Below are 27,500 nucleotides of genomic sequence, written 5' to 3'. Positions count from 1 at the left end.
TCCTTTTTTTCTTCTTTTTTCTTCTTTTTTTCCTTTTCCTCTTTTTTTCTTCCTTTTTCCTTTCTTTTTTAATCTCGACATTTCGACTTTTTTCTCGAAATCTTGACTTTTTTCTCGACATTGTGACTTTTTTCTCAACATTGTGACTTTTTTCTCAACATTTAGACTTTTTTCTCAATTTTTTTTTCTTTTTTTCTCTTTTTTTCTTCCTTTTTCCTTTCTTTTTTAATCTCGATATTTCAAGTTTTCTCGAAATTCTGACTATTTCCTTGACATTTCGACTTTTTTCTCCACATTTCGACTTTTTTCTCCACATTTCGACTTTTTTCTCCACATTTCGACTTTTTTCTCGACATTTCGACTTTTTTCTCGAAATCTTGACTTTTCTCAACATTTTGACTTTTTTCTCAACATTTCGACTTTTTTCTCAACATTTCGACTTTTTTCTCGAAATATTTACTTTTCTCAACATTTAGACTTTTTTCTCAACATTTAGACTTTTTTCTCAACATTTAGACTTTTTTCTTAACATTTCGCCATTAGCCTTCATTCTAATAAAAGATTTTAGATTTTTTGCGGCTCCAGACATATTTGTTTTTTGTGTTTTTGGTCCAATATGGCTCTATTTTGGGAGACAGAGGGACAGCATCGGTATTTTAAATGGAATGTTTCTTTGTATCTTTCTGCACTTGAGGTGGTGGAGGTCTCCGTCACCAGCGGCAACCGGAGAGCCGACGGCTGGAGCAGGAGTCCTTCGTCCGGCGGGTCGGTCCGGCGCAGCTCCAGGGTCAGGAAGTCGCCGTCGGAGACGCCGCCGCTGCTGCTGTCCTGCAGCGGCGGCAGCAGCAGGGGGGGTGCGGCGCGGGAGAGCCTGACGCGGCGCGCCAAGCACAGCGCCGTGGGCATCTACAACGAGAGCGGCGACTCGGACGACCTGATGGAGTACGTGGCGCGGCTGTCCAGCTCGGACGACTCGCCGGCGCCGCCGAGGGCGAGCAGCGGCTCGGGGGACTCGGACAGGAAGTCGCCCCTGCGGGCGGCGCCGCCTCGCCGCTCGTTCAGACAGAACCCGCCCCCTCCAGCTCCCACGGCGGTGAAGCCCCGCGGGAGCCCCGTCCCGCCGGCGCCGCGGCCGCTCCAGGACACGGCTAAGAGGACGGCGGCGCGGCGGAGGAGGAAGCGGCGCCGCCCGGCCGGCCCTCCCGGCCCCCCGGGTCTGTTTCCTCCCGCCGAGCCCCAGTTCCAGCTCAAGTTCTCCTACGCTAAAGAGAAGAAGAAGAAGTCGGACGGCTTCGGCCCGTTTGTGCACGTGGAGCCGCGGCTCTGCCGGGTGGTGAACTACGAGGACGAGGCGGTGCCGGTCCGGGGCGCCGCGCCCGCCTCGGCGTCACTGCCGGGCTTCGTTCCCACCACGTCCTGCTTCCTGCTGGGCCGGCCCGGGTCCGGCGGCCCGGCGGCGCCGCAGTGCTGCCTGTGCCGGCAGGCGGCCAACGCCACGGGCCTGGGGGACCTGCACGGGCCGTACCGGCCCAGCCGGGCCCCCACTGCTGCGGCGCCGCACGGCCTCGCTAACGGCCGGCCGGGGAACTCCTCGGAGGACGACGGCGCCGCCGAGAACGGGTCGCCCGGGTCGCCGGCGGCGCCGTTGCGCCTGGACGAGTGCTGGGTCCACGAGGACTGCGGGATCTGGTCCAACGGCGTGTTCCTGGTCCGGGGGAGGCTGTACGGCCTGGAGGAGGCGGCCCGGGTCGCCCAGGAGACGGTGAGGAACCGGTAGTGTTTAAGCTCCTCATCAACCACTCAAGTTGTTTATTTGTGTCAAATGTCGACTTTTATCCTCTATTTTTTACATAAGTCAGGAGACGCGTCCGCAGGGTTCCCAACTACGGAAGAGTATTAGAGCCAGGCAGGAGAAAAATAAAAATAAGATTTTAGAGGAGGAAGATTTTTTTTCATTATGCACTTCGAGAAAACATGCTTAGGTCCGAGGGGTGGGTTTGGAAGGGGGTGAAAATATGTGGATAATATTTGTGTGACATCATTGTGGATGTCACCGTTTATAATATAAAAAAAGAAATATAAATAAAAACATTTGATCACAAAAAATATAACGCTAAAGTAGGGCTGCACGATTAATCGTTAAAAAATCGCGATCTCGATTCATGCTTGAACGCAATCTCATTTCCAAATGACGACGATTTTATAATTTTTTTTTTTTTTTTTTTTTTTTTTTTTTTTTTTTTTTTTTAAAGATGGCTGCATAAAAAAAGGACTAGGCTTATGTTCTAGGTTGTTGTAGTCCTGTCATGGTCAACTATCATGTTGTCATGTTTGTTATATTTTGTTAATGATTGTGGATTACATTTGGAGAAACATCTACCTTTCTCATCACCTGACACATATTGCACATAAATATTGTTAAAATTGTTATTGTTAAAATTATTTAAAGACAAGAGAGATGTTTATTGTTTTTATGTTCAATGTCAGCTGTTACAGCAAAAAGCAGCCAGAGGAATAATTTGTTGCCTCAGAACTACAGGATCTGTTACAAGTCCCCTTTCTGAAAGGGTGTTCAACTCAGGGAGGAACAAATATTGTTCAAAATTGTTATTATTGTTTAACTTATTCAAAGGTTTGTGTAAAGAAGACAAGAGATGTTTATTGTTATTATATTTTTGTTCAGCTGTTGCAACGTTAAAGTAAAAAGTGCAATAAATTTTATATTGGAAAAAATCGTGAGAGAATCGTGATCTCAATTCTAAGCAAAAAAATCGTGATTCTCATTTTGTCCAGAATCGTGCAGCCCTACGCTAAAGTCACGCTGAAGCGTCTTCTGCATCCGTCTCTGTGAAGCTTCAGGGAACGTCTCCTCCGTTAGGTTTCCGTCCTGAGTAAAGCTTGATGATGATGCCGATGATGACGATGATGCCGGTGGTTCTGTTTCCCCCCAGACGTGTTCAGCCTGCGGTCAGTCCGGGGCCATCGTGGGATGTTTCCAGAAGGGCTGCTGCAGGAATTACCACTACGCCTGCGCCGTGCAGTCAGGTACGCCCCGAACGACGACAATAATTTCTTTGCTTGATTACAACTAGGTCTGTCCCGATCAGGTTTTTTGGGCCCTGATTTGAGTCATTTGAGTATCTGCTGATACCGAGTCCCGACCCGATACTTTCATAACACATTAAAAAAAACAAACAGATCCAGGTTGTCCCTTATTTTTTATTTTATTCACCTTGTTTTTTATCATTTGGCTCTTAAACAGAGAAGTTCTTTTGGAGGTAGCTTGAACAATCAAGTAATAATAGTTCAACTATTAACTAGTAAAAACCGCAAATTTAAACATAAATTGAATTAAAGCTGCAGCAGCGACGAACGGGCACTCGCGCGTGCGATTTTCACCAATTATGGTCAAGGACTCAAAACTAAGTCCGATGACACCACCATGACTCTTTATGTCAAAACATTCAAAAGTTATGGCAGAAAATAGGATCTATCAAATATGGACCAATCAGCTACTAGTATCACTTCCTGTTTAACGTTGAAGTTTGACGCGGCGCCACGGCCACGCCATTTCACAAAAACTCACGATTTTGAAACTTTTCATCGTTAACGTCTTTTGTATCTCCTGAGCGAGTTTTATGTCGAACGGACAATCCTGCTAGGAGGAGTTGGTTAAGGTACGACAAGTGAAAATGGCATAAATTGCGCCAAAATTACACCATTAATTCAAAATGGCCGACTTCCTGTTCGGTTTCGGGCATGGGCCAAGATACTTTTCTTTAAGTTGCGACATGATACAGGTGTGTACCGATTTTCGTGCATGTACGTCAAACCGTATTGTGGGGCATGAGGCACAAAGTTTTCTAGGGGGCGCTGTTGAGCCATTAGGCCACGCCCATTAATGTAAACCATTAAATATAAAATTTATCACCAGGCCTGGCTTGGTGATAAGTTTTGGTGACTTTTGTGGCACGTTTAGGGGGAAAAAAAGACTCATTTTGTTGGAAAAATGAAAAGGTAAACGGTACAATAGGGCCTTCGCACTGTCAGTGCTCGGGCCCTAATTAAATAAAAACAGCAGCTCAACTTAAAATTCCCAGCAGGCATGTAAACAAATAAGCAAATAAAAGTGCAACAGTGTCATAAAGTAAGGCATTAATGTGTTTTTTAGACTCTTTACTTCTTACTGTCCTTTTCTGGCTGAAAGAATAAAATGTTGGTCTTTGAAGGAGCTACGATCTTCCTCGCACCCTTACCAATCGTTTTCTTCCTATTAGCAGATTTGTTGTGCAAAATTACGTTGCTTAGTATTTTTCCATAGTCTGTTTGATCAAAATAATGAGAATAAAATATATATCCGGCCCCTGATCGTGATGCAATGTACAATTTCCATCAAGTCTGAAACGATCGGATCGGGACGTCCCTAATTACAACCCTAGTAGTAATTGCTCAGGGTTCGTGTTCTGGGTCTCTGGTTCTGGAAACCACCTGGACCTGAACTGGACCTGAACTTGTGCTGTAATAAATAAAAACGTTTCAATAAAACTGAACTGAATATTTGTGGGAACGTCTGAAAGGCTCACGTTGTTTGTCTTCTGTCTTTCAGGCTGCATCCTCAACGAAGACAACTTCTCCATGAGGTGTCCAGAACACAAGGTAAGACCCGTTACTAGGCCTGTGTTGAAAAAAGTTGATTTTCCAATTCTAAATCGATTCTCATATTAATTCCTAAAAATCGATTCATATGTCTAAAGATCGATTGTTTTTCATCATTACATTACAACTTTTGGTATTTTTGTGTTTATGCCCAAAAATGGGATGTTTTGTTGGACACCAGAATAACTGGTGCCATGTTTTTGCCTTTAAATATGTTTAAATTAAAGGTATGAAAACATTAAAGTTTTCAGGTATAATTGCATAAATTGTCTATATTTCATTACTTTATATACTGCTGTGGGGTTACATTTGCATAAAATGCTAAAAACCAAATTCTCCAAAATTTTAAACCCGAAAAAGACCGAAAATGGAAAAAATAAAACTGATTTCATACGTCTCTGTTTGCTGCCCTGGATCTGTTTGGTAATTCTGCCCCACGATGTTTCTGAAAGCAGTTATATATATGTATTTGATTTATAACAACTTAAAAATACATGCAAAAAAAGATGGCGCCCCCAACACAAGCAACACCCGCAACAAAACACAACAGATCGCAAGATCAACTTTCTCCACCCCAACATAGTGAGGATCAGATGAAACTAGAAAAGCAACACTTTCAGATGATACTGAACATTAATAAATAAATACATATAAAATCTATCTGCTTTTTAGTTTCATTTTTTTTCTTTGGTTTATCACAATTTGCTCAGGCATGTGAACGTTCACAAGTCTTCTGACCCTGGAGATGCATGCTGGGAGATCTTAGCCTGTTGGGTTTGGATAACCGGAACAAAGCGCTTGGTTCTGCTCTGAAAAACGGTTGAAAGGGTTTTGCTCCAGGCTGACGGGTTTTTGTGTCCTGTCAGAACAAACTCTTCACGACAACAACCAGGCGATGCCGGAGATGACGCTGAAGACGCGTGGGCGCCGTGGAGGTTCGTACCCGTTTACCTGATCATCTTCAGACGTCTGTGAGCTCATTCTGTCTTTGATTCACAACCTGGTTGTGGCTGCAGTTCCTCTGCTGACCAGCGGAGGGCAGCGGCGCCTCGGGACCAGAGAGAACTGGCTAAGGCCCAATCCCAATACACCCCCTACTTTCTACCACTAGCCCTAAAAAAGAAGGGACAGATTTTAGGGCACTTGAAATCTTCCCAGGGGCCTGTCCCAATACTCCCCATACCCCTAGTTTCAGCACCACCCCTAAAATCAGGAAGCTGAGAGCCAAAAGCTGTTTTAATTTCAGCTGTAGCGTTATTAATATGCCACTTTATTAAGTTTTAATGTTTTTTCAGGCGTAAAAGTAACGGATAAGATCCCCAACCTGGGCTCAGTTTATCCAAATAACGCAGCTCACGTACAGACGTGATCGCCCTGCGCCGTTGTCCCGGGTGAAACCTGCAGCTCTGTGGAGAATTACCGCTGGCTGAAATAAATCATTTAGGAAGATAAATGTTGGTTTAATAGATGAAATCTAACAGTTGTAGCTACGCCTGTTAAGAAATTTGCTCAGAAAATTTCAGGATTTCTGCCTTCCGGCTCCGGAGCTGATTTATGGGTCTGCGTTAAATCGACGCAGAGCCTACGGCGTAGGTTACGCCGTAGGGTACGGCGTACGGCGCGCGTCGCCGCGTAACCTACGCCGTAGGCTCTGCATTGGTGTAACGCGGAACCATAAATCAGCCTTTATTCTGGCGTGATCTTCGCAACAACGGGCAAACGAGTGATTATGTACATTCACTGAGTGAATATTATGAAATTAAAATATATATTTCGCGCTAGAAATGTAATCAAAACGCATTTTTATGCAGAAACTAACTCAAAATATTGATTTTATTCACTAAAAAATAAGAAATGTCCGCCATGTTTTTTTTTTGATTCAGTCCGCAAATGATGACGAAAAGCATTCTGGGAAACTTTTCTGGCCCTAGATCAACTAGTGTACATCGGAAAACCCTCGATCCGTAGGGACAGATTCATATCCACTACACTAGTTTTCTTCTAAATGTAGGGGTAGGGCTGAAAACTAGGGGTAGTGGTATTATTGGGACAGGGCCTAAATGGCACCAAGACCAGGCCTGTGTTGAAAAAAATCGATTCTCCGATTCTAAATTGATTCTCAAATTAATTCCTAAAAGGAGCAGCGGTAGCGTTAACAAAGCATTCGTTTTTAAAATTCCTGAAAGGCTTAAAAATTTTACTCCCAGGTACAGAGCAGATTCCACCTATTACAGACGTCGCAGTTAAAGTTCATATTCATCAGCATAAGTGTTCTTAAATTTGCATAAAATGCTAAAAACCAAATTCTCAAAAACGAAAAAAACCGAAAAACACAGAAAATGGACAAAATAAAAACGGAATGTGGGAAAAAATAAAAACGATTTCATCCGTCTCTGTTTCCTCCCTGAATCTGTTTGATAATTCTGACCCACACGATGTTTCTGAAAGCAGTTCTATCAGCATTCTGGGAGCTGATTGGTCCTTACAGCATCATTATCTGCAATACTTGCTGTTTAATCTCAATATAACACTAGTAGTAATATGTTGCAGAACTACAGTCATATAATTCATGCAACAGCTGAAAAAACTGTTTTAATAACACTAACCCGGAATTAGGGATGTCCCGATCAGGTTTTTTTGCCCTCGAGTCCGAGTCCGAGTCCTTTGATTTTGAGGACTTGCCGATACCGAGTCCCGATCCGATACTTTTATAAAACAATAAAAAATGAAGAAGAGAAAAGAAAATTATGCAGGATGACCCTTTTATTATATTTTAACATGTGTACTGTAAACTGAGCACATAGGAGGTAGGCAGCTTGAACATTCTTAAGTCAGTATAAAAAAATTTCTTTTCTTTTTTTTTTTTTTTTTTTTTTTAGCATAGGGCTGCTTCAGCTTCAAAACAAACAGGCGTGCTCTGCGCGCATGCGGTCTATGGCTGCCGCTCCGAGCCCACTACTCCACGTGTGCGTTGATTTATGGTCCCGCGTCACACCAACGCAGAGCCTTCCGCGACGCGGAACCATAATGTCGGCACCGCAGCTCCGCTTCAGTCCTGGGGCTTCATCTATAAAGCTTGCTTGCGCAGAAAAAGCGCCTGAAAGTTGCGGAAGCCACCATCTACGCAAAGCCTCGGATCTAAAAAGAAAAAACTAACCGATGGCTGCCGCTCCAAGCCCACTACTCCACGCCGAAGAGGAAAAAAAAAGTGTTCTGATTAAAATAAGGAAAGTTGGACTAACGTATATAACAATTGCGTTCATAAGGATAAAGTTTTAAAAAAAAATAAGAATTAAAGAAATTGTCTCTTCTCCCCGTGTGTGTCTGCCTGTCATGCACGGGTACTTGGGCGCATGTTTACTTTTAAGCCGGAATTATGGTTCTGCGTCACACCAACGCAGAGCCTACGCCATGGGTGCGCGTCGCTGCGAACCCTACGCTGTAGACTCTGCGTCGGTGCGACGCGGAACCATAAATCAACGCACACGCGGATGTCGGACATTTTGACCGGAGAGATTATAAAATACCGGACTTCGGCATATTTTACCGGACGAAGTCCGGCAATTACCGGACAACGGAAACCCTGATATATATATATATATCCGATTCCTGATCGGCTCATAACGTCCGAGTCCAGATCGAGTCTGCAATCACGTGATCGGCCCCGATTTCCGATCACGTGATCGGATCGGGACAACTCTACCCGGAATCAATATCAGAATCGAATCGATTCTTGACGTTTGAATCGATACCTAGCCCTAACCAAGACGACTCCGGTTACACATGTGGACAGATGTGTTGATTATTAACTGATGAAAACAGACGTTACTTTTGAATTGTGGCTTAGAATGAATAAAGAAATGGGAGGAAAAAGTGGATGTTTATCAACAAAGGAGGAAGAAATGTTTATTCCTTCACACCAGCGCCGGACCGGTAACGAGGCTGGTTCTTCGTCCGTTGGTGTCATTTCCTGTTGTTTGTTCTCCAGAACCTCCTGAGACCTCATCAGGGTGGACGAGACCTGCAGGACTCCAGCTCCTCCGTCTGGTAGCGATACTGAACACGAGGACCGGAGCAGGAAGCAGATCTGCTGGTGAGACCTCGGCCGTCGGGATCCAACCAGAGTCCCAACGAGATCCAACCAGAGACCCAACGAGATCCAACCAGAGACCCAACGAGATCCAACCAGAGACCCGAGACCCAACCAGAGTCCCAACTAGATCCAACCAGAGACCCAACGAGATCCAAACAGAGACCCAACGAGATCCAACCAGAGACCCAACGAGATCCAACCAGAGACCCAACGAGATCCAACCAGAGACCCAACGAGACCCAACGAGACCCAACGAGACCCAACCAGAGACCCAACCAGAGACCCAACCAGAGACCCAACGAGACCCAACGAGACCCAACGAGACCCAACGAGACCCAACGAGACCCAACGAGACCCAACCAGAGATCCAACCAGAGATCCAACCAGAGATCCAACCAGAGATCCAACCAGAGACCCAACGAGACCCAACGAGACCCAACGAGACCCAACGAGACCCAACGAGACCCAACGAGACCCAACGAGACCCAACCAGAGACCCAACCAGAGACCCAACCAGAGATCCAACCAGAGACCCAACCAGAGACCCAACGAGATCCAACGAGACCCAACGAGACCCAACGAGACCCAACGAGACCCAACGAGACCCAACGAGACCCAACCAGAGACCCAACCAGAGACGCAACCAGAGATCCAACCAGAGATCCAACCAGAGACCCAACCAGAGACCCAACGAGATCCAACGAGACCCAACGAGACCCAACGAGACCCAACGAGACCCAACGAGACCCAACGAGACCCAACCAGAGACCCAACCAGAGACCCAACCAGAGACCCAACGAGACCCAACGAGACCCAACGAGACCCAACCAGAGACCCAACCAGAGATCCAACCAGAGATCCAACCAGAGACCCAACCAGAGACCCAACGAGATCCAACGAGACCCAACGAGACCCAACGAGACCCAACGAGACCCAACGAGACCCAACCAGAGACCCAACCAGAGACCCAACCAGAGACCCAACCAGAGATCCAACCAGAGATCCAACCAGAGACCCAACGAGATCCAACCAGAGACCCAACGAGATCCAACCAGAGACCCAACGAGACCCAAGGGGGGGGTGTGGGGGTGTGGGTGTGGGGTGCCAGAGGGGGGGGGGGGGGGGGGGGGGGGGGGGGGGGGGGGGACAGAGACCCAACCAGAGATCCACAAACCAGAGAACCCAACCGAGAGACCCAACGAGACCCAACGAGACCTCACCCAACGAGACCCCAAACGAGACCCCAACCAGGACAAAGCCAACGAGACCAATCGAGACCCATCGGGGGGGGGGGGGGTGTGGGTTGGTTTATAGACCCAACCAGAGACCCAACCAGAGACCCAACCAGAGACCCAACAGCAGAGTCCAACGAGAGTCACAACAGAGTGATCAACGAGTGTCCACCAGAGTTGTAGTGTTCTGTCTTGTACTGTTTGTAGTCCTCTTGTAAGACTCGTAAACACGTTTGAAGCGTTATAAACTGAGCTGAGTTGTGTGTGTGTGTGTGTGTGTTTCTCCGTCTTACGAGACGTTTATAATTTGAAAATAGTAATTCTGTCAGAGATTTATCGATAAATGTTCAATAGAATCTAAAGTCTTCTGGACGCTTTTTTGTACAGTTTTTGTACGACTTTTCTATTCCTGTTCGTGCTTCGGCCCTAATTTATTTCCCCCGTTGCATGGCACAGTGGACGCTTGCTGCAACGCACTTTATGGTTTGATGTTATGATCTCCGCCATTATTTATGTCTGTCCTTCCTGTTCTCCGGAGTACGGAAGAGTGTTAGGGCCAGGCAGGAGAAAAATAAAAATAAAATATAGAGGAGGAAGATTTTTTTTTTTTCATTATGCACTTTGAGAAAAAAGTTGAAATGTCGAGAAAAAAGTCGAAATGGACGAGATTAATGTTGAAGTACAATTTTGAGAAAAAGGTCGAAATGTTGAGAAAAGAGTCTAAATTTCGTGAATGAAGTTGAAATGTTGAGAAAAAATTTCGACTTTATTCACGAAATTTCGACTTTATTCTCGAAATTTTGACTTTTATCAAAATTTCGACTTTATTCTCGAAATTTCGACTTTATTCTCAAATTTTTGACTTCTTGAAATTTTGACTTTATTCTCGAAATTTGGGCTTTATTGAAATTGTATTTCAACATTATTCTCGACATTTCTACTTTTTTTTTAAATTGTATTTCGACATTAATCTCGACATTTCGACTTTTTTCTTGACATTTCAACTTTTTTTTTCTACAATTTCGAGAAAAAGGTCGAAATGTTGAGAAAAAATTCAAAATTTCGTGAATGAAGTTGAAATGTTGAGGAAAAAAGGCGAAATTTCGACTTTGTTCACGAAATTTCGACTTTATTCTCAAAATTTCGACTTTATTCACAACATTTTGACTTTATTCTCGAAATTTCGACTTTATTCTCGAATATTTGACTTCTTGAAATTTTGACTTTATTCTCGAAATTTGGGCTTTATTGAAATTGTATTTCAACATGATTCTCGACATTTCTACTTTTTTTTTAAATTGTATTTCGACATTAATCTCGACATTTCGACTTTTTTCTTGACATTTCAACTTTTTTCTTGACATTTCGACTTTTTTCTCGAAGTGCACAATAAAAAGAAATCTTCCCCTCTCAAATATTTTTCCTCCTGCATGGCCCTGATCCTCTTCCGTACCGGAGGGCTGTTAAACTCTGCGGAAGCGGCTTGGGTGTAACGCCGCTCCCGGCCACACGGGGGCAGCAGGTGACCAGGACTCTCGGACCTGCAGGGAAGGCGTCACCTGTTTCTGCACCTCGTGGTCTTAAAGAACTCTCTTCACCTGATGAAGCACATTCCTGCAGCGAGAGTATTTATTTAGTTGTGGTTTCAGGCCCGCTAACCTGCCGCTAACCGGACTGAGATGCAGGTTCCAATCCCTCAGACGTGTCAATTCCCTCATTTCTGTTTTTTATTAAATGTTTTTTGACTGTTTGATTTTAAAAACTAAATTAAACTTTATTATGAATACACTTTAAGGAGTTTTTGTTGTATTTGATGTTCTGGTTTCCTCCCAATGTCTTCCATCGTCTCTGAACTGTTTAACATAGAAACATTTCTTGTTAAGAGATTGTTAATTATAGTTAATAAAAAGCAGCAAACGTGAGTCCGTGTCTTTGGTTTGAGGTGAACGAGCGAGTTTAGAGCTCAGAAACTTGGACCTGAGACGGTTCTCACCTTCCTGCCGACCCGGCACCGCTGACCCGGGTTTTCCTCCGAGGGGGGGACTCGTACCGTCAGCTGAGCTCACCTGAGACCTGAGACCTGAGACCTGCAGCGTCCGAGTCCGGAGATCCGCCGGGACGTCGGCCGCCGAGAAGATGGACAGCTGTCTTGAAGGTTTCTGCTTGTGAAGAAACGTTGTCAGTGTGGAACACGGACCTCCAGATGGTTTAACATGGTTTTAAAAGCAGGTGTCTTTTCCGGGTTTGAACCGCATTATCTAGTTTTATTTGGAACCGGTTTGGAGTCGCATTATCTTGATTTGGAACCACATTATCTGGCTTCGTTAGCTTGATTTGGAACCGCATTCTCTTGATTTGGAACCCCATTATCTGGCTTTAATAGCTCAATTTAGAACCGCATTATCTAGCTTGATTCGGAACCGCATTATCTGGCTTTAATAGCTCGATTTAGAACCGAATTATCTTGATTTAGAACCGCATTATCTGGCTTCAATAGCTCAATTTAGAACCGCATTATCTAGCTTGATTCGGAACCGATTTGGAGTCGCATTATCTGGCTTCAATAGCTTGATTTGGAATCCCATTATCTGGCTTTAATAGCTCGATTTAGAACAGCAAAATATCTGGCTTCAATATCTTGATTTGGAAGCGCATTATCTGGCTTCAATAGCTCAATTTAGAACCGCATTATCTAGCTTGATTTGGAACCGCATTATGTGGCTTTAATATCTCGATTTAAAACCGCATTATCTAGTTTTATTTGGAACCGATTTGGAGTCGCATTATTTGGCTTCAATAGCTTGATTTGGAACAGCATTATCTGGGTTTAATAGCTCGATTTGGAACCGAATTATCTTGATTTGGAATCACATTATCTAGCTTCAATAGCTCGATTTAAAACCACATTATCTGGCTTTAATAGCTCAATTTAGAACCGCATTATCTAGCTTGATTTGGAACCGTATTATCAGGCTTAAATAGCTTGATTTGAAATTGCATTATCCAAAGAGATGGAAGAAGGGGAAAAACCAGCAAAAGCGTTTGTAATCCACAGATTTTATTTCAAGAAATGTTTCACAACAGTAACGCTGCTGCATGCAACACAAACACGAAAAACACTGACGCACATTAATTCTAACTTGGTGGTTTTTCACATTTTTTTTTTTCACTTTTATTTCACAGCTTCAATCCCATTTTAATAAAGAAACCAAACAAAGCTACAGAGAGCGCTGAGAGGACAGTCGGCTGCTTTCCCGCTCCGGGAACTTTAAAATAGCCCCGTTGATGAGCGGCGACGGTCTGGCAGGTCTGGAAACGCCAACATATCTTACTAGAGACTTCAAGTCGGACACCAGGAACTTACACAGCTGCTCTGATATGCTGCCCGCATGCGAGCTGTTACTACATAGAGTGCCTTTAATTCTTGTCTTCTAGTTTTGAATGTGTGTTTTTAGTGTCTATTTTCAGAGACGCTTCAAATGATGGCTTCGGGTGCAGCTTCCGTTACAGTTTTTAGAAAACAAAGGTTCCAGATTGTTCTGTTCTTTGTTCATCGTCACAGACGGCTGATTTTCTTTCCCTCGACGGAAACGTTTGTCAGTTTACACGACCAAATAAAGGTTTCAGCATCACAAGAACACACGAGGACATTTAAGAGAAAAACATCATGAGAATTCACCAGAGCCGGCCCAAGACATAAGCGAACTAAGCGGCTGCTTAGGGCCCCGTGACCACTAGGGGGCCCCCAAGAGTAAAAAAAGTATTTGTTTGATTTTATTTGTTTATTCTATTCAATAATGTCTGTTTTTGTACATTTGAATTTATTCTTATATGGAGAACATATTGACGAGATACTGTTTATCTATGTTGAGTGATTTTAATTATAGTTCTAGTTTTTGTAGTATTGCTGTTGCAGTTTATTTAAAACCAAAAATAAAGTAGGCCTACACTGTAGATGACACTCAGTATCACACTTACACTGCTGCAACTGTGCAGCTCTTTGACCTTTGACCTGATGCTTCTCTGTGTGGCCAGTAGTTGCTGACTTTGCTAAATATTAATTGAAAGATTTTTCTGCAAGTTTGTTAATCTGTTGTCTGCTTCCATGGTCCTAATCACTGTGGATTACAATCTAACTACAACAAAAAGTTCTTACATCTAGTTTTACGAATGTATTTGGAATGACAGGGAAGAGCATGAAATAAGTTTATAGTGGGTGTGTGAATGATCAATAATCAGTATTATTGGCAGTAATAGAGGGCCCCGTGGAGTAGGGCTGGGCGATATATCAAGATTTTAATATATATCGATATATTTTCAAACGCGATATGGTACGAGACAATATCGTTTATATCGATTATTAAAAAAAAAAAAAAAGCTTATTTTGTGACAAATTGACTTGAATGTTTTATATGTTTTGTTATTTGCACAACTGTCAACCTCAGTGGAAAAGTCTGCCTGTTACTGTCTACATTGTATTAATTGCACAGTGTATTTTAATGTAATTGTTATGCAGGAAAGGGATATTTGTTTTATTTTATTCAAGAAGCATTTTTATTCTATACATGCAGACAGTTTATTTTTCTTTTTCTTTTTTTTTTAATGAAGCTAACAGAGATGCTATGCTATAATGCTTTGGGGGAAACCCCAATTATGTCACAGAAAAAATATCGATATATATCGAGTATCGCCATTCAGCTAGAAAATATCGAGATATGACTTTTGGTCCATATCGCCCAGCCCTACCGTGGAGGCTTGGGCCAGCCCTGGAATTCACAACGACATGGCGGCGACAGAAGAAAAAGCTCTCGCCTCAAACACGAATCATGAAAACATCATTCTGTCAAATAAATACGTGGAAATAAAAACACTTTAACGGAACAGAGACTTTGTAAAATATTGTTTGTGTCTTTTATCGTCCATCAGCGTTGTCGTCGTCGTCTCTGTTTCGGTGACTGAGGTCCGACCCGGGGGCGTCGCCCCGCTAGCAACGCCGCGGCGGAGCTTTGACCAACCGTCCGCCGTCTCCGGAGGCCGAGCGCGGCGTCGGCGCCGAGGAAACGTCCTGGTCACTTGAAGGCTTCGGCGGCGGCGTCTCTACACGCAGATCTCGATGGGCGCGGCCACCAGGATCCGCGTTCGCTTGGCGCCGCCGTCCCTGCCGACCCGTTCGTAGCTGCCGGTGGATGACGGCGAGCTGCTAGCGGAGGAGTAGCGGGTTTCCATGGCGACCCCGGCCTTCGCCGCCGTGCAGCCGGGCGACAGGCTCTGCTGCTGCAGCCGGTCCGCCAGCGCGTCCTCCCCCGACGAGGATGAGCTGATGTCCAGGGGCGCCGCGTCGCCCGGGACCCCGCCTCCGCCGCCGCCGCCGTCCGCATCCAGCATCCAGCGGTGGCTGAAGTAGCAGAACACCTCCTTGGCGGCGCAGCGCCGCTCCGGCTCCACGGACAGCAGCCGTCGGAACATCCGCAGGGCGTCGTCGGTGAAGCGGCGCCACTGCGACGGCGCGGCGCCCGTCCGGCGGCGCTGCCAGCGCACGAACTCGGCGTGGAAGGCGTCGCCGGGCGTCGCCTTCTCCCAGGGGAAGTTTCCCGTCAGCATGCAGAACAGCAGCACGCCCAGCGCCCACACGTCCGTGCTGGGCGCCACGCCGAGGCCCTGGCGCCGCGCCGCTGCCTCGCCGCACAGCTCCGGCGCCGTGTACGGGATGGTGCCGCTCACGCACTTCAACGGCGCACCGGCGCGCCGCGTCATGCCGAAGTCCGACAGCTTGACCCGGCGGCACTCGGGGTCGAAGAGGAGGACGTTCTCGGGCTTGATGTCGCGGTGGACCAGCTGCTTGCCGTGCAGGAAGTCCAGCGCCGTCGCCACCTGCTGAACGCAGCGCTTAGCCAGCGCCTCGGGGAGCCCCACCTGCAGGAACCAAACACAGCACACCTGTCGTCATGACAACCTCCATCGTTAGGAGTCTTGATGATGATCCATCGATCCAATCATCCATCCAATCATCCATCCTCCATCCATCCATCATCCATCCATCCATCCATCCATCCATCCATCCAATCATCCATCCATCCATCCAATCATCCATCCATCATCCATCCAATCATCCATCCTCCATCCATCCATCATCCATCCATCCGTCCATCCATTCATCCATCCATCCATCCATCCATCCATCCCTACATCCATCCATTCATCCATCCATCCATCCATCCATCCATCCATCATCCATCCATCCATCCATTCATCCATCCATCCATCCATCCATCCATCCCTACATCCATCCATTCATCCATCCATCCATCCATCCCTACATCCATCCCTACATCCATCCATCCATCCAATCATCCATCCATCCATCCATCCATCCATCCTTCCATCCATCCATCCAATCATCCATCCATCCAATCATCCATCCATCCAATCATCCATCCAATCATCCATCCATCCATCCATCCAATCATCCATCCATCCATCCAATCATCCATCCATCCATCCATCCTTCCATCCATCCATCCAATCATCCATCCATCCAATCATCCATCCATCCATCCAATCATCCATCCAATCATCCATCCATTCATCCAATCATCCATCCAATCATCCATCCATCCAATCATCCATCCATCCATCCAATCATCCATCCATCCATCCAATCATCCATCCAATCATCCATCCATCCATCCATCCATCCATCCATCCCTACATCCATCCAATCATCCATTCATCCAATCATCCATCCATCCCTGAACCTCCGAATTGGTATTAAGCTTAAACATCTATTTCAGAAGAGTCAAACCTCCTACGACCCTCAGGTCCAAGAGTTTCTGGTTATTTCGACAGATTAGATCTTTTATGTTTTACACATGATCTTAAAGTGTAGTTTGATGAACATGGATGTCTGTGGAGAGGTGGAGGCTCTCACCTGAGGAGGGATGATGTCGAACAGGTCTCCCGCCAGCGCAAACTCCTGGGCGAAGACGTAGTAGTCGTGGGTCTCGAAGGCGATGCCGTACATGCTGATGATGAAGGGGCAGGGCGACAGGTAGAGCGACACGCTGTACTCCCGCAGGAAGCTCTTCAGCTTGGTGGTCTTCTTCTTCAGGAACTTCAGAGCCATCTTGGTGCCTGAAACCCAGGACAGGAGGGGTTAAGTTGCTGCTTCTCCACCCTCTCACGAAACATCGTCATGCATGACATCAATGCCTCTGGATCTCAGACGGGAAGTTAATCCCTGAAACGCTCGTTCTGAAGCCGGGTTCATTTCTGAAGGCGAGTCAGAATCTCCGTCCAGAAAAGGCAGAGATTCTATGTTCAGGCTGCATTTGAAAATAAGAATTTGTTCTTAAATTGCTTGCCTGGGTTAATAAAGGTTAAATAAATAAGTAAAAAAAGGAGACGAGCATCACGGAGGGCTCAGGCTATCAGCTCGTTGCCTCGGTTACCACCCCGTTGCCTGGTTACCACCTCGTTGCCTGGTTACCACCTCGTTGCCTTGGTTACCACCTCATTGCCTTGGTTACCACCCTGTTGCCTCGGTTACCACCTCGTTGCCTCGGTTACCACCTCGTTGCCTCGGTTACCACCCCGTTGCCTCGGTTACCACCTCGTTGCCTGGTTACCACCTCGTTGCCTCGGTTACCACCTCGTTGCCTGGTTACCACCCCATTGCCTCGGTTACCACCTCGTTGCCTCGGTTACCACCCCATTGCCTCGGTTACCACCTCGTTGCCTCGGTTACCACATCGTTGCCTTGGTTACAGTGAAGCTTTAGTCTGGAGGTGTTGGGGACTGAACTCGGACTCTCGAGGTGTTTTTACGGAGCGATGGAGACGTGTGTGAGCAGAGTGACGGATGGAGGCGAGGCGGCGGCGGTCGTCACCTCTGGTCTTGTGGATGACCAGGTCCACCTTCCCGTAGGTTCCCCTGCCCAGCTCCCGGACCACCTCGTAGTACTGGTTGATGTCCAGCTTCTCCAGGTTCTGGGCGGCGATCAGCTGCAGTTCCTCCAGGAGGTCGACAGGGGCGTGGCCGCCGGACGAGGTCATGGTGGCGGCCGCGGCGGACCGAGCTGGAGACGGTCTGGAGGCGTTCCTACGAGACGGGAAGAACAAGAAGAGTGTGAGGAAGAGCGTCTTCGCCCCCCCCATGACCTCTAACCAGAAAACCTTCAACAGGGAGCCGAGGGTCTACGTGACCCGTTGCCACGGTGAGTCTACGTGAACCGTTGCCACGGTGAGTCTACGTGAACCGTTGCCACGGTGAGTCTATGTGACCTGTTGCCATGGTGAGTATACGTGAACCGTTGCCATGGTGAGTCTACATGAACCGTTGCCATGGTGAGTCTACGTAAATCATTGCTACGGTGAGTCTATGTGACCTGTTGCCATGGTGAGGTTTACTAAACCGTTGCCATGGTGAGGTCCACGTAAACCGTTGCCATGGTGAGTCTACGTAAACCGTTGCCATGGTGAGTCTACGTAAACCGTTGCCATGGTGAGGTCAATGTGACCCTTTGCCACGACGAGATCCACGTAAACCATTGCCACGGTGAGCTCTACGTGAACTGTTGCCTTGGCGAGGTCCACTTAAACTGTTGCCATGGTGAGTCTACGTGAATGTTGCCACGGTGAGTCTACGTGAACCGTTGCCATGGTGAGTTTACGTGAACCGTTGCCATGGTGATCCAGGCCTCACTGTGTAACGTTAAAACCTCTGTTGTCACTCGTTTCTTCTGAACATTTTTGCATGAAACCTGCTGATTCGGACCAAAACTTGAACCCAGACGACCGAAACAAAATGTTCCCGGGTGAAACTTCTGAACCACGGGTCCAGTTTTATCGTCTTTAAAAACTAAAAATGTGTTAATTGATTCTTGAATGTTCGTATTCATCTCAAATGTCCTCAAACGTGTCCTGGGAGCATTTACTTACGACCGGATCACTCCAGGTCCGATTCTAATACCAGGTTCAAACGGGCCTTTGGACAGATGAAAGCCAGATAAATGATGGAAGATTCGAGATTCTTTATTTGTCATTGTTCATATTTCATAACAACGAAATTGCGGGTGCTTCATCGCAGGTTCTGTTCCTTATATAAGCGCAAGATAAGGAAATAAATAAATATAAAGTGCAAGATTGGTAAAAAAAAAAAGTGGGGAAGGGGGAAGAGAAAAGTTTGGAGAAAGAAAGGAAGATCTGGTGATCCAAAGCAGACCACATCATGTTTAAAGCACGGTGGAGGCAGTATTATGGTCGGGGACGCGTTCCTCGACGGCAGAGTCTGACTCCGCCCCTAAAAACAAGCCGCTACGAGCAGAGCTGTAAAGACGGGGTTGAAACGGGAGCTGGTACCAAAATACGTCCCAAACACTTCAGTAAGACCTTAGGACAGTAGGTCCAGACCAACATTTGCTCGAGTTTACTCGTTTGCTGCAACCTAAAGATAAGAAGAGCTACTGTAGGAGTTCCACAAGGCTCTGTATGAGGACTTCTGCTTTTTCAACTCTGCATACTCCCACTACCGCCAATCTTGTATTAACAAATGTAATTTTATATGCAGATGACACTTATTTATGTTCCCAATTAGTGTTCCATATTATTTTTGCAAGGAAGAAGAAAAGGATCATCCCGACTGTTACAAAGAATTCTGAATTCTCTTCTTTTGTGGTGGCAACATTAATGCAGCAGAGTACAGAGACTCGAGGACCCGTCTTTTCCAGGGACATCCACGCAATCTTTCCAACAAGACAAAGCAAAACACATTCTACCGCGGCAGTTTCAGCCTTTCAGCAGCACAACCTCACATGTACTGAAGGAGCTCTTAGTCCTTTTTTCCAGACACAAGGTCAGATGAGAGCTGCTCGCCGAAACTGTACAATATCAAATCAATATCTTTTTTCACCTTGTGTCTACATAAAAGAACTAACAGCTCCTGTATTCATGGAGGACTGGGGGTTGTTCTGCAGTCACAACACCCGGGCGGCTGGCAGGAACTCCTCAGTAGACCAGAGCCAACAAGAGACTAAAGCTCGGTTCAAAATGGGTCACATGACAGGAAATGACCCCAAACACAGCAGCAGATCTACATCCCAACGATGAAGACTAAAAGAAGCGAGTCCAGACCTGAACCCGACTGAAACGCTGCGGTGGGACCTCAACAGAGCTGTGCTTCCCTCGCCGGTCCACTCAGCATCCCTCCAACCGGGTGGATGCAGGACAGAGACGACCAGAGAAAAAGCATCACACGTGTGCTGGTTTCATCACTTTACCAACATTCGTTTTAATTGAGATTGCAGCTCTTTCATGCGTCTGCACAGCCAGCGTCACGGCTCCCTGTCAAGGCGCCCGCATTATCAACACAGCACATGAAAGAGTGTGCGCATGCATAATGAAATGGGTCTATTTCACATGATCAAAGAGGAGCACCGTGTTACCGGTTTTAAACATTTTCAAAATCACTCTAATCTTTGTGACCCGAGTATCTGTGGAGCTTCTCTTTTCTTCGTTCCAAAAGAAATAAAATTCAAATGAGCCCAACGAGAGCGTTGCCATGACGCAACCTAATGCATAACCAGTAATATCCCCTATTCATGCCTTTCATCACCTGGGGTTTGATTGCCTTAAGTTGCGTCTTGGTACATCCTGACGACAAAGCGCGAATGTGAGCAGAACGAGGATATGCGTGCACAGCGCTCAAGAAAAGTGTGTGAAAAAATGTCTCGTGTAAACCTTGTCCAGAGGGGACATCTCTGGACTTATCTGGGATGGACCATCGCGCAGTAGAAAGAAGTGTTGTACTGAGGAGTTCCACAAGGCTCTGGATAAGGACTTCTGCTTCTTCAACTCTGCATACTCCCACTACCGCCAATCTTGTATTAACAAATGTCATTTTATATGCAGATGACACTGATTTATGTTCCCAATTGACCCGTTTGTCAGCGTTCTGATTGGTCCCTGACTGACCAGGTTTTAAACATTTTCAAAAACATTCATGCCTTTCATCACCTGGGGTTTGATGGCTTTAAGTTACGTCTTGGTACATCCTGACGACAAAGCGCGAATGTGAGCAGAACGAGGATATGCGTGCACAGCGCTCAAGAAAAGTGTGTGAAAACAACAAGTCTTGTGCAAACGTTGTCCAGAGGGGACTGGAGTTATCTGGGATGGACCATCGCGCAGTAGAAAGTGTTGTACTGAGGAGTTCCACAAGGCTCTGTATGAGGACTTCTGCTTCTTCAACTCTGCATACTCCCACTACCACCAGTTTTGTATAAACAAATGTCATTTTATATGCAGATGACACTGATTTATGTTCCCAATTGACCCGTTTGTCAGCGTTCTGATTGGTCCCTGACTGACCAGGTTTTAAACATTTTCAAAAACATTCATGCCTTTCATCACCTGGGGTTTGATGGCTTTAAGTTACGTCTTGGTAAATCCTGACGACAAAGCGCGAATGTGTGCAGAACGAGGATATGCATGCACAGCGCTCAAGAAAAGTGTGTGAAAAAAAGTCTTGTGTAAACCTTGTCCAGAGGGGACATCTCTGGACTTATCTGGGATGGACCATCGCGCAGTAGAAAGAAGTATTGTACAGGAGTTCCACAAGGCTCTGTATGAGGACTCCTGCTTCTTCAACTCTGCATACTCCCACTACCACCAATCTTGTATTAACAAATGTCATTTTATATGCAGATGACACTGATTTATGTTCCTGTTAGAGTTCCCATAAATTACGACTTTATTCTCGTAATATTACGACTTTATTCTCGTAATATTACGACTTTATTCTCGTAATATTACGACTTTATTCTCATGATATTACGACTTTATTCTCGTAATTTCCTTTTTTTTTGTCTTAGTTTGGCACTAATACTCCGTAGTAACTTTAGGCATTATTTGTTGTTAGTTATCTAAAAACTAGCTTGAATAATTAGACTACTGTTAAAGACATAAAACACTTTGATGCCAACTCTTTATTTATTTCCCCTTCTTCTCATAACCAAGTATCTCATAACCATATTTGTAGTTTCATGCGGACCTGCAGCCCCCTCCAGAAAAAAATCGAAATGTCGAGAAAAAAGTCGAAATGACGAGAAAAAAGTCAAAATTTTGTGAATAAAGTTGAAATGTTAAGAAAAAAGGCAAAATTTCAACTTTATTCACGAAATTTCAACTTTTTTCTCGACATTTTGACTTTTTTCTCAAAGTGCACAATAAAAAAAAATCTTCCAATCTCAAATATTTTTCCTCCTGCATTGCCCTAATACTCTTCCGTAGTAACTAAAATTGACTGCATAATAGTGTGGAAAAGCCACATCTATTGATACTGAAATGTTTTAAATAGCATTTGGCACGCAAGGGTATTTACACAAACCGGAAAGAAACCGGATCGCAGTTACTACGGAAACCAGCCTGTAATTACGCTCAGTTACACCGTAAAGTTTTTAACATGGAAGTTGGACCTGAATCAAAGTTTGGTTGAGGTAACCGGTTTATGGGTTCACTTACTTTTTAAACTTCTACCAGTGACCGCGTCTTCAACGTCGCCTTTGCTCCACCTCTGGACCGGGACTGAACCGGCAGTCTTGAACTTCTGCTCAGTTTAGAAGTTTGTTTCTCATGAATTCAGAGCAGAGTGGGGGTGACCGGAGAGGAGAGGTGGACGTTGGAGGGGAGGAGGGAGTGAAACCAGGGCAGACGTGAACCCGGCTCGTATCGGACCTGGTCTAGACCTGGATCAACACTCGTGTTACAGTCGCGGGGAAATGTGGGTCAGCGGGACAGGGATCTGGGTCAGTCTGGCAGGTTGTTAACCCGTCTGAGTCAACGACCTGCCGGGCCTCGAACCTGCACCACCCTGACCGGCACTGATTATTGATCATTCACACACCACTATAAACTTATTTCATGTTCTTCCCTGTCATTACAAATACACTTGTAAAACTAGATGTAAGAACTTTAGTTAGATTTTAATCCAAGATTAAGACCAAGGAAGCTACGGAAGAGTATCAGGGCCAGGCAAGAGAAAAATAAAAATAGTATTTTAGAGGAGGAAGATTTTTTTTTCATTATGCACTGCGAGAAAAAAGTCGAAATGTCGAGAAAAAAGTCGAAATGTCGAGAAAAAAGTCGAAATGTCGAGAATAATGTTGAAGTACAATTTCGAGAAAAAAGGCGAAATTTCGACTTTATTCCTGAAATTTCGACTTTATTCTTGAAATTGTATTTCAACATTATTCTCAACATTTCAACTTTTTTCTCGAAATTGTATTTCAACATTAATCTCGACATTTCGACTTTTTTCTCGACATTTCGACTTTTTTCGAAAAGTGCACAATAAAAAAAATCTTCCCCTCTCAAATATTTTTTCTCCTGCATGGCCCTAATACTCTTCCGTATGGAAGCAGAACAACAGATTAACAAACTTGCAGAAAAATCTTTCAATTAATATTGATCAAAGTCAGCAACTGCCCCTACTGGCCACACAGAGAAGCAACAGATAAAAGGTCAAAGGTCACAGTTGCAGCAGAGTTGTTTCCATCATCCTATTATCAGCCTGGCAGGTTTTTACCATCTATGGTTTTTAATCTGAAATGGAGCAAATTCAGCTACAAGAGCGGCCTGGGGTTGATTTACACTTAATATTTAAAGTGATAAAGTACTAAGTGTGATACTGAGGGTAATCTACAGTGTAGGCCTACTAAAAGAAACTAAATAATCAAATAGATCATTTATAAACCATTTACTGTAAACACTTTATCTACTTTATTTTTGGTTTTAAATAAACTGCAACAGCAATGTGCAACAACAAAGTACTACAAAAACTAGAACTATAATTAAAATCACTCAACTTAGATAAACAGAACCTCGTCAATATGTTCTCCATATAAGAATAAATTCAAATGTACAAAAACAGATATTATTAAATAGAATAAACAAATAAAATCAAACAAATAGAGCCGAGAGGCAGTCGTCTACTCTAGTCTGTTAATATTAATTATTGTGTTTTTGTAAAATAACATACCTAATGTATGAATCCTCACTCACACATAAAAAAATAATTTTATTTTTTATTTTATTGCTTTTTAACTCTTGGGTGCCCCCTAGTGGTCACAGGGCCCTAAGCAGCCGCTTAGTTCGTTTATGCCTTGGGCTCTGATGACGTGTCACGATTTTAAGAAAAAGATTCTGTCGGTTTCTGTGATTAAAAACAAAACAATAAATAAAAAAAAACGCAGCCACTTTAGTTGAATCACAAGTTAAAAACATTCAAGGCTATTAATCCTCCCAGATGTGGACGCAGCACCCGTGGACTCATGTTCCATCTTCAGACAAATAGAGCTGCGTATCATCAGCATAACAATGAACATCGATGCCATGATTCTGGATTAGACTTCCCAAGAGCTGCATGTAGAAACTGAACAAGACAGATCCTAGCACTGAACCCTGCGGGACACCGTAGACCCTAGAACTGAACCCTGCGGAACACCATAGACCCTAGAACTGAACCCTGCGGAACACCATAGCAGACCTGTGAGGTTAATTCAACCTTTGAACTTGTTTTGTCATTATGAAACTGTCACATGCTTGGCTAATAGAAGTCACGGCAGCCACTTCCTGATATACTCAGGTTTTGGACTGTCCTGGTGACAGCTGACCACGTTAATGTCAGGAATCAATCACACGTTATCACTTCCACCCCATTGTTTACTGTCTAATTGTTTACCGTTGACTGTCCTTATATCATCATTTCCTGTCAAAGTTTCTTAATAAAAGCATCTTCTAGAGGGAGGATCTTTGGGGAAGCTCAGGAGTTCTCAATGAGGGCCACACGTTGCCCTGCACTCCTGTTGCTCTCCCCCTCCTGCAGGAGTGCGCTAAAAACCCATTCCAAGGTAGTCTCTGTGTCTTTCCTCGTTATGAATTCATGTAATGTTGATTTGGACCCAACAGACCCTAGAACTGAACCCTGCGGAACACCATAGCAGACCCTAGCACCGAACCCTACGCTAAACGCTAAGCCGTTACCTGAGGTCCAGTAGAACCAGTATGGGCTCCAGACTCCGGTCTTGCAGGGTCTCAAAAAGTGCAAGTTCACAACCGGATGATGGACAATTAAAGAATCTGGAATCTGGTTCTGAAAGGACCTGGTCCTGGTCCAGACCTGAACCTGGACCAACCGATGGATCAGGACTACTCCGCGATCTGAGGACGGGGTACTTAGTGTTGCCTGGGTGATTTATTAGTTTCTTTGATTCGATTAACTACCAACAGAGTAGTTTAAAGAGAGATTATTGAACGATGCAGACATTTATATTAGGGCTGGGTATCGATTCAAATGTCAAGAATTGATTCGATTCCGATTCAGAATCGATTATCACCATTTGATTTGATCCAATTCGATTCGATCCAATATTGATTTGGGTTAGTGTTAATAAAAATGTTTTTTGAGCTGGTGCCTGAATTATATGACGCATATATATGACAAATAAATATCCATTTAAAGTGCAAAAAAAAAGAAAGAAATTGCCACAGCTCATGCTGTAAAAAAATCATTTTAGCTTGTTTAATTTATTCTGTCACCAGACACACAGCTTTGCCATGAAGCACCAGGCATTTTTCAGGTTGTCATGACAAACTGTGTCTGATAACAGAGAAACCAAACAAGCTCTAGTAAATATAGATAATATGAACTTCATTGAACTAATATAACATTTAGAAATTAAGATGAAATATGCAGCATTTTCTCTAAAGACAAGTTATTTAGTTCAGGAGTTTTAAAAACCAGTGCTTCGTTAACGCTGCAGCAGCTCTTAGATGCCGTGTTCGTTTTTTGATAGTTTCACACCACACGCATGTGTGAATTAAACGCTACTGAGATTTAAGTTCACCGGGCGAAAATGTAATGATGAAAAAAAATTGATCTTTAGACATACGAATGGATTTTTAGGAATTAATATGAGAATTGATTTAGAATCAGAAAATCGATTTTTTTCAACACAGGCCTTCTAATGAGGTGGAAATCCCCAACACCGCCATCACATACACTGTGGATAAAAGAGATTTTCAACAATTTGAGGCTTGAAAAAATCCGATACACTCTGAAGGCTCTTCCAGAAGATTTAGTGAAATGTGGGGACTTTCTTTGCCCAAGCAGAGATAAGATTCCACTTTATTTTCATTTACCTTTCGTCATGTATTTATTTATTTCTATTTTTGACCTGAAAAGTGAGGTTATTGTCACTGTAATATGTGAAATATGGCCAAGCCGACTGTCTTTTTTTTTATGTTTGTTCTGTTTGTTTGTTTTTTGGCTATTATGTTATTGTCATTTACATGCACTTTATCATTGTCAATTTGTGTATTAACCCTTGTGCTGTTCTCGGGTCAAAGAAGGAGGAAGGAGAAGAAGGGAGGAAGAAAGGAAGGAAGGAAGAAAGAAAAAGAAGGAAAGAAGGAAGGGAGAAAAGAAGGATGGAAGGAAGGGTGAAAAGAAGGAAGGAAGGAAGAAGGAAGGAAGGAAGGAAGGAAGGAAGGAAGGAATGAAGGAAGGGAGAAAAGAAGGAAGGAAGGAATGAAGGAAGGGAGAAAAGAAGGAAGGAGGAATGAAGGAAGGAGAAAAGAAGGAAGGAAGGAAGGAGGAAGAGGAAGGAAGGAAGGAAGGAAGGAAGGAAGGAAGGAAGGAAGGAAGATGGAAGAAAGGAAGGAAGGAAGGAAGGAAGGAAAAGGAAGGAAGGAAGGGAAGAGAAAAGAAGGGAGAGGAAGGAAGGGAGAAAAGAAGGATGGAGAGAAGAAGGAAGGAAGGAAGGAAGGAAGGAGAGGAAGGAAGGAAGGAAGGAAGGAAGGAAGGAAGGAAGGAAGGAAGGAAGGAAGGAAAAGGAAGGAAGGAAGGAAGGAAGGAAGGAAGGAAGAGAAAGACAAAAGAAGGAAAGAAGGAAGGGAGAAAAGAAGGATGGACAAAGGGTGAAAAGAAGGAAGGAAGGAAGGAATAAAAGAAGGATGGAAGGAATGAAGGAAGGGAGAAAAGAAGGAAGGAAGGAATGAAGGAAGGGAGAAAAGAAGGAAGGAAGGAATGAAGGAAGGAGAGAAAAGAAGGGAAGGAAGGAAGGAAGGAAGGAAGGATAGGAAGGAAGGAAGGAGGAAGGAGAGATGGAAGAAAGGAAGGAAGGAAAGGACAGGAAGGAAGGAAAAGGAAGGAAGGAAGGGAGAAAAGAAGGGAGGAAGGAAGGGAGAAAAGAAGGATGGAAAGAAGGAAGGAAGGAAGGAAGGAAGGAAGGAAGGAAGGAAGGAAGGAAGGAAGAGGAAGGAAGGAAGGAAGGAAGGAAGGAAGGAAGGAAGGAAGGAAGGAAGGAAGGAAGGAAGGAAGGAAGAAGGAAGAAGGAAGGAGAGGAAGAGGAGAAAAGAAGGAAGGAAGGATGGATGGAAGGAATGGAGAAAAGAAGAATGGGAAGAAGGGTGAAAAGAAGGAAGAGAGGAAAGAAGGAAGGAAGGAAGAAGGAAGGAAGGAAGGAA

The 27,500-nt window shown here is 44.6% G+C and overlaps 2 protein-coding genes across 3 annotated transcripts in view; one reads left to right on the top strand and one right to left on the bottom strand.

Moving 5' to 3' along the window:
- Window positions 1–8,775, top strand: part of LOC133421835 (retinoic acid-induced protein 1-like) — a 14,240-nt gene extending 5,465 nt beyond the window's left edge. Inside the window, exons 3-7 of the mRNA XM_061711614.1 lie at window positions 695–1,762; window positions 2,952–3,045; window positions 4,607–4,656; window positions 5,523–5,591; window positions 8,645–8,775. Coding sequence (XP_061567598.1) covers window positions 695–1,762; window positions 2,952–3,045; window positions 4,607–4,656; window positions 5,523–5,564 — 1,254 coding nt within the window. The 3' untranslated portion in view covers window positions 5,565–5,591; window positions 8,645–8,775. The remainder of the gene's footprint in view (window positions 1–694; window positions 1,763–2,951; window positions 3,046–4,606; window positions 4,657–5,522; window positions 5,592–8,644) is intronic.
- Window positions 8,776–14,602: 5,827 nt separating this feature from the next.
- Window positions 14,603–27,500, bottom strand: part of LOC133421917 (serine/threonine-protein kinase SBK1-like) — a 15,260-nt gene continuing 2,362 nt past the window's right edge. Inside the window, exons 1-4 of one of the 2 annotated variants that reach the window (XM_061711717.1) lie at window positions 22,497–22,593; window positions 17,867–18,078; window positions 16,910–17,112; window positions 14,603–15,894 (exon numbers count right to left, since the gene is read on the bottom strand). In XM_061711717.1, coding sequence (XP_061567701.1) covers window positions 15,079–15,894; window positions 16,910–17,112; window positions 17,867–18,032 — 1,185 coding nt within the window. In that variant the 5' untranslated portion in view covers window positions 18,033–18,078; window positions 22,497–22,593 and the 3' untranslated portion in view covers window positions 14,603–15,078. Of the gene's footprint in view, window positions 15,895–16,909; window positions 17,113–17,866; window positions 18,079–22,496; window positions 22,594–27,500 lie in introns of those variants that run through there. The other variant, XM_061711716.1, reaches the window with a different exon arrangement.

This window comes from Cololabis saira, chromosome 21 (assembly GCF_033807715.1).
Source record: "Cololabis saira isolate AMF1-May2022 chromosome 21, fColSai1.1, whole genome shotgun sequence".
NCBI lineage: Eukaryota > Metazoa > Chordata > Actinopteri > Beloniformes > Belonidae > Cololabis > Cololabis saira.
The sequence above is the reverse complement of the archived record's forward strand: the minus strand, read 5'-3'. Positions and strand labels throughout refer to the sequence as shown.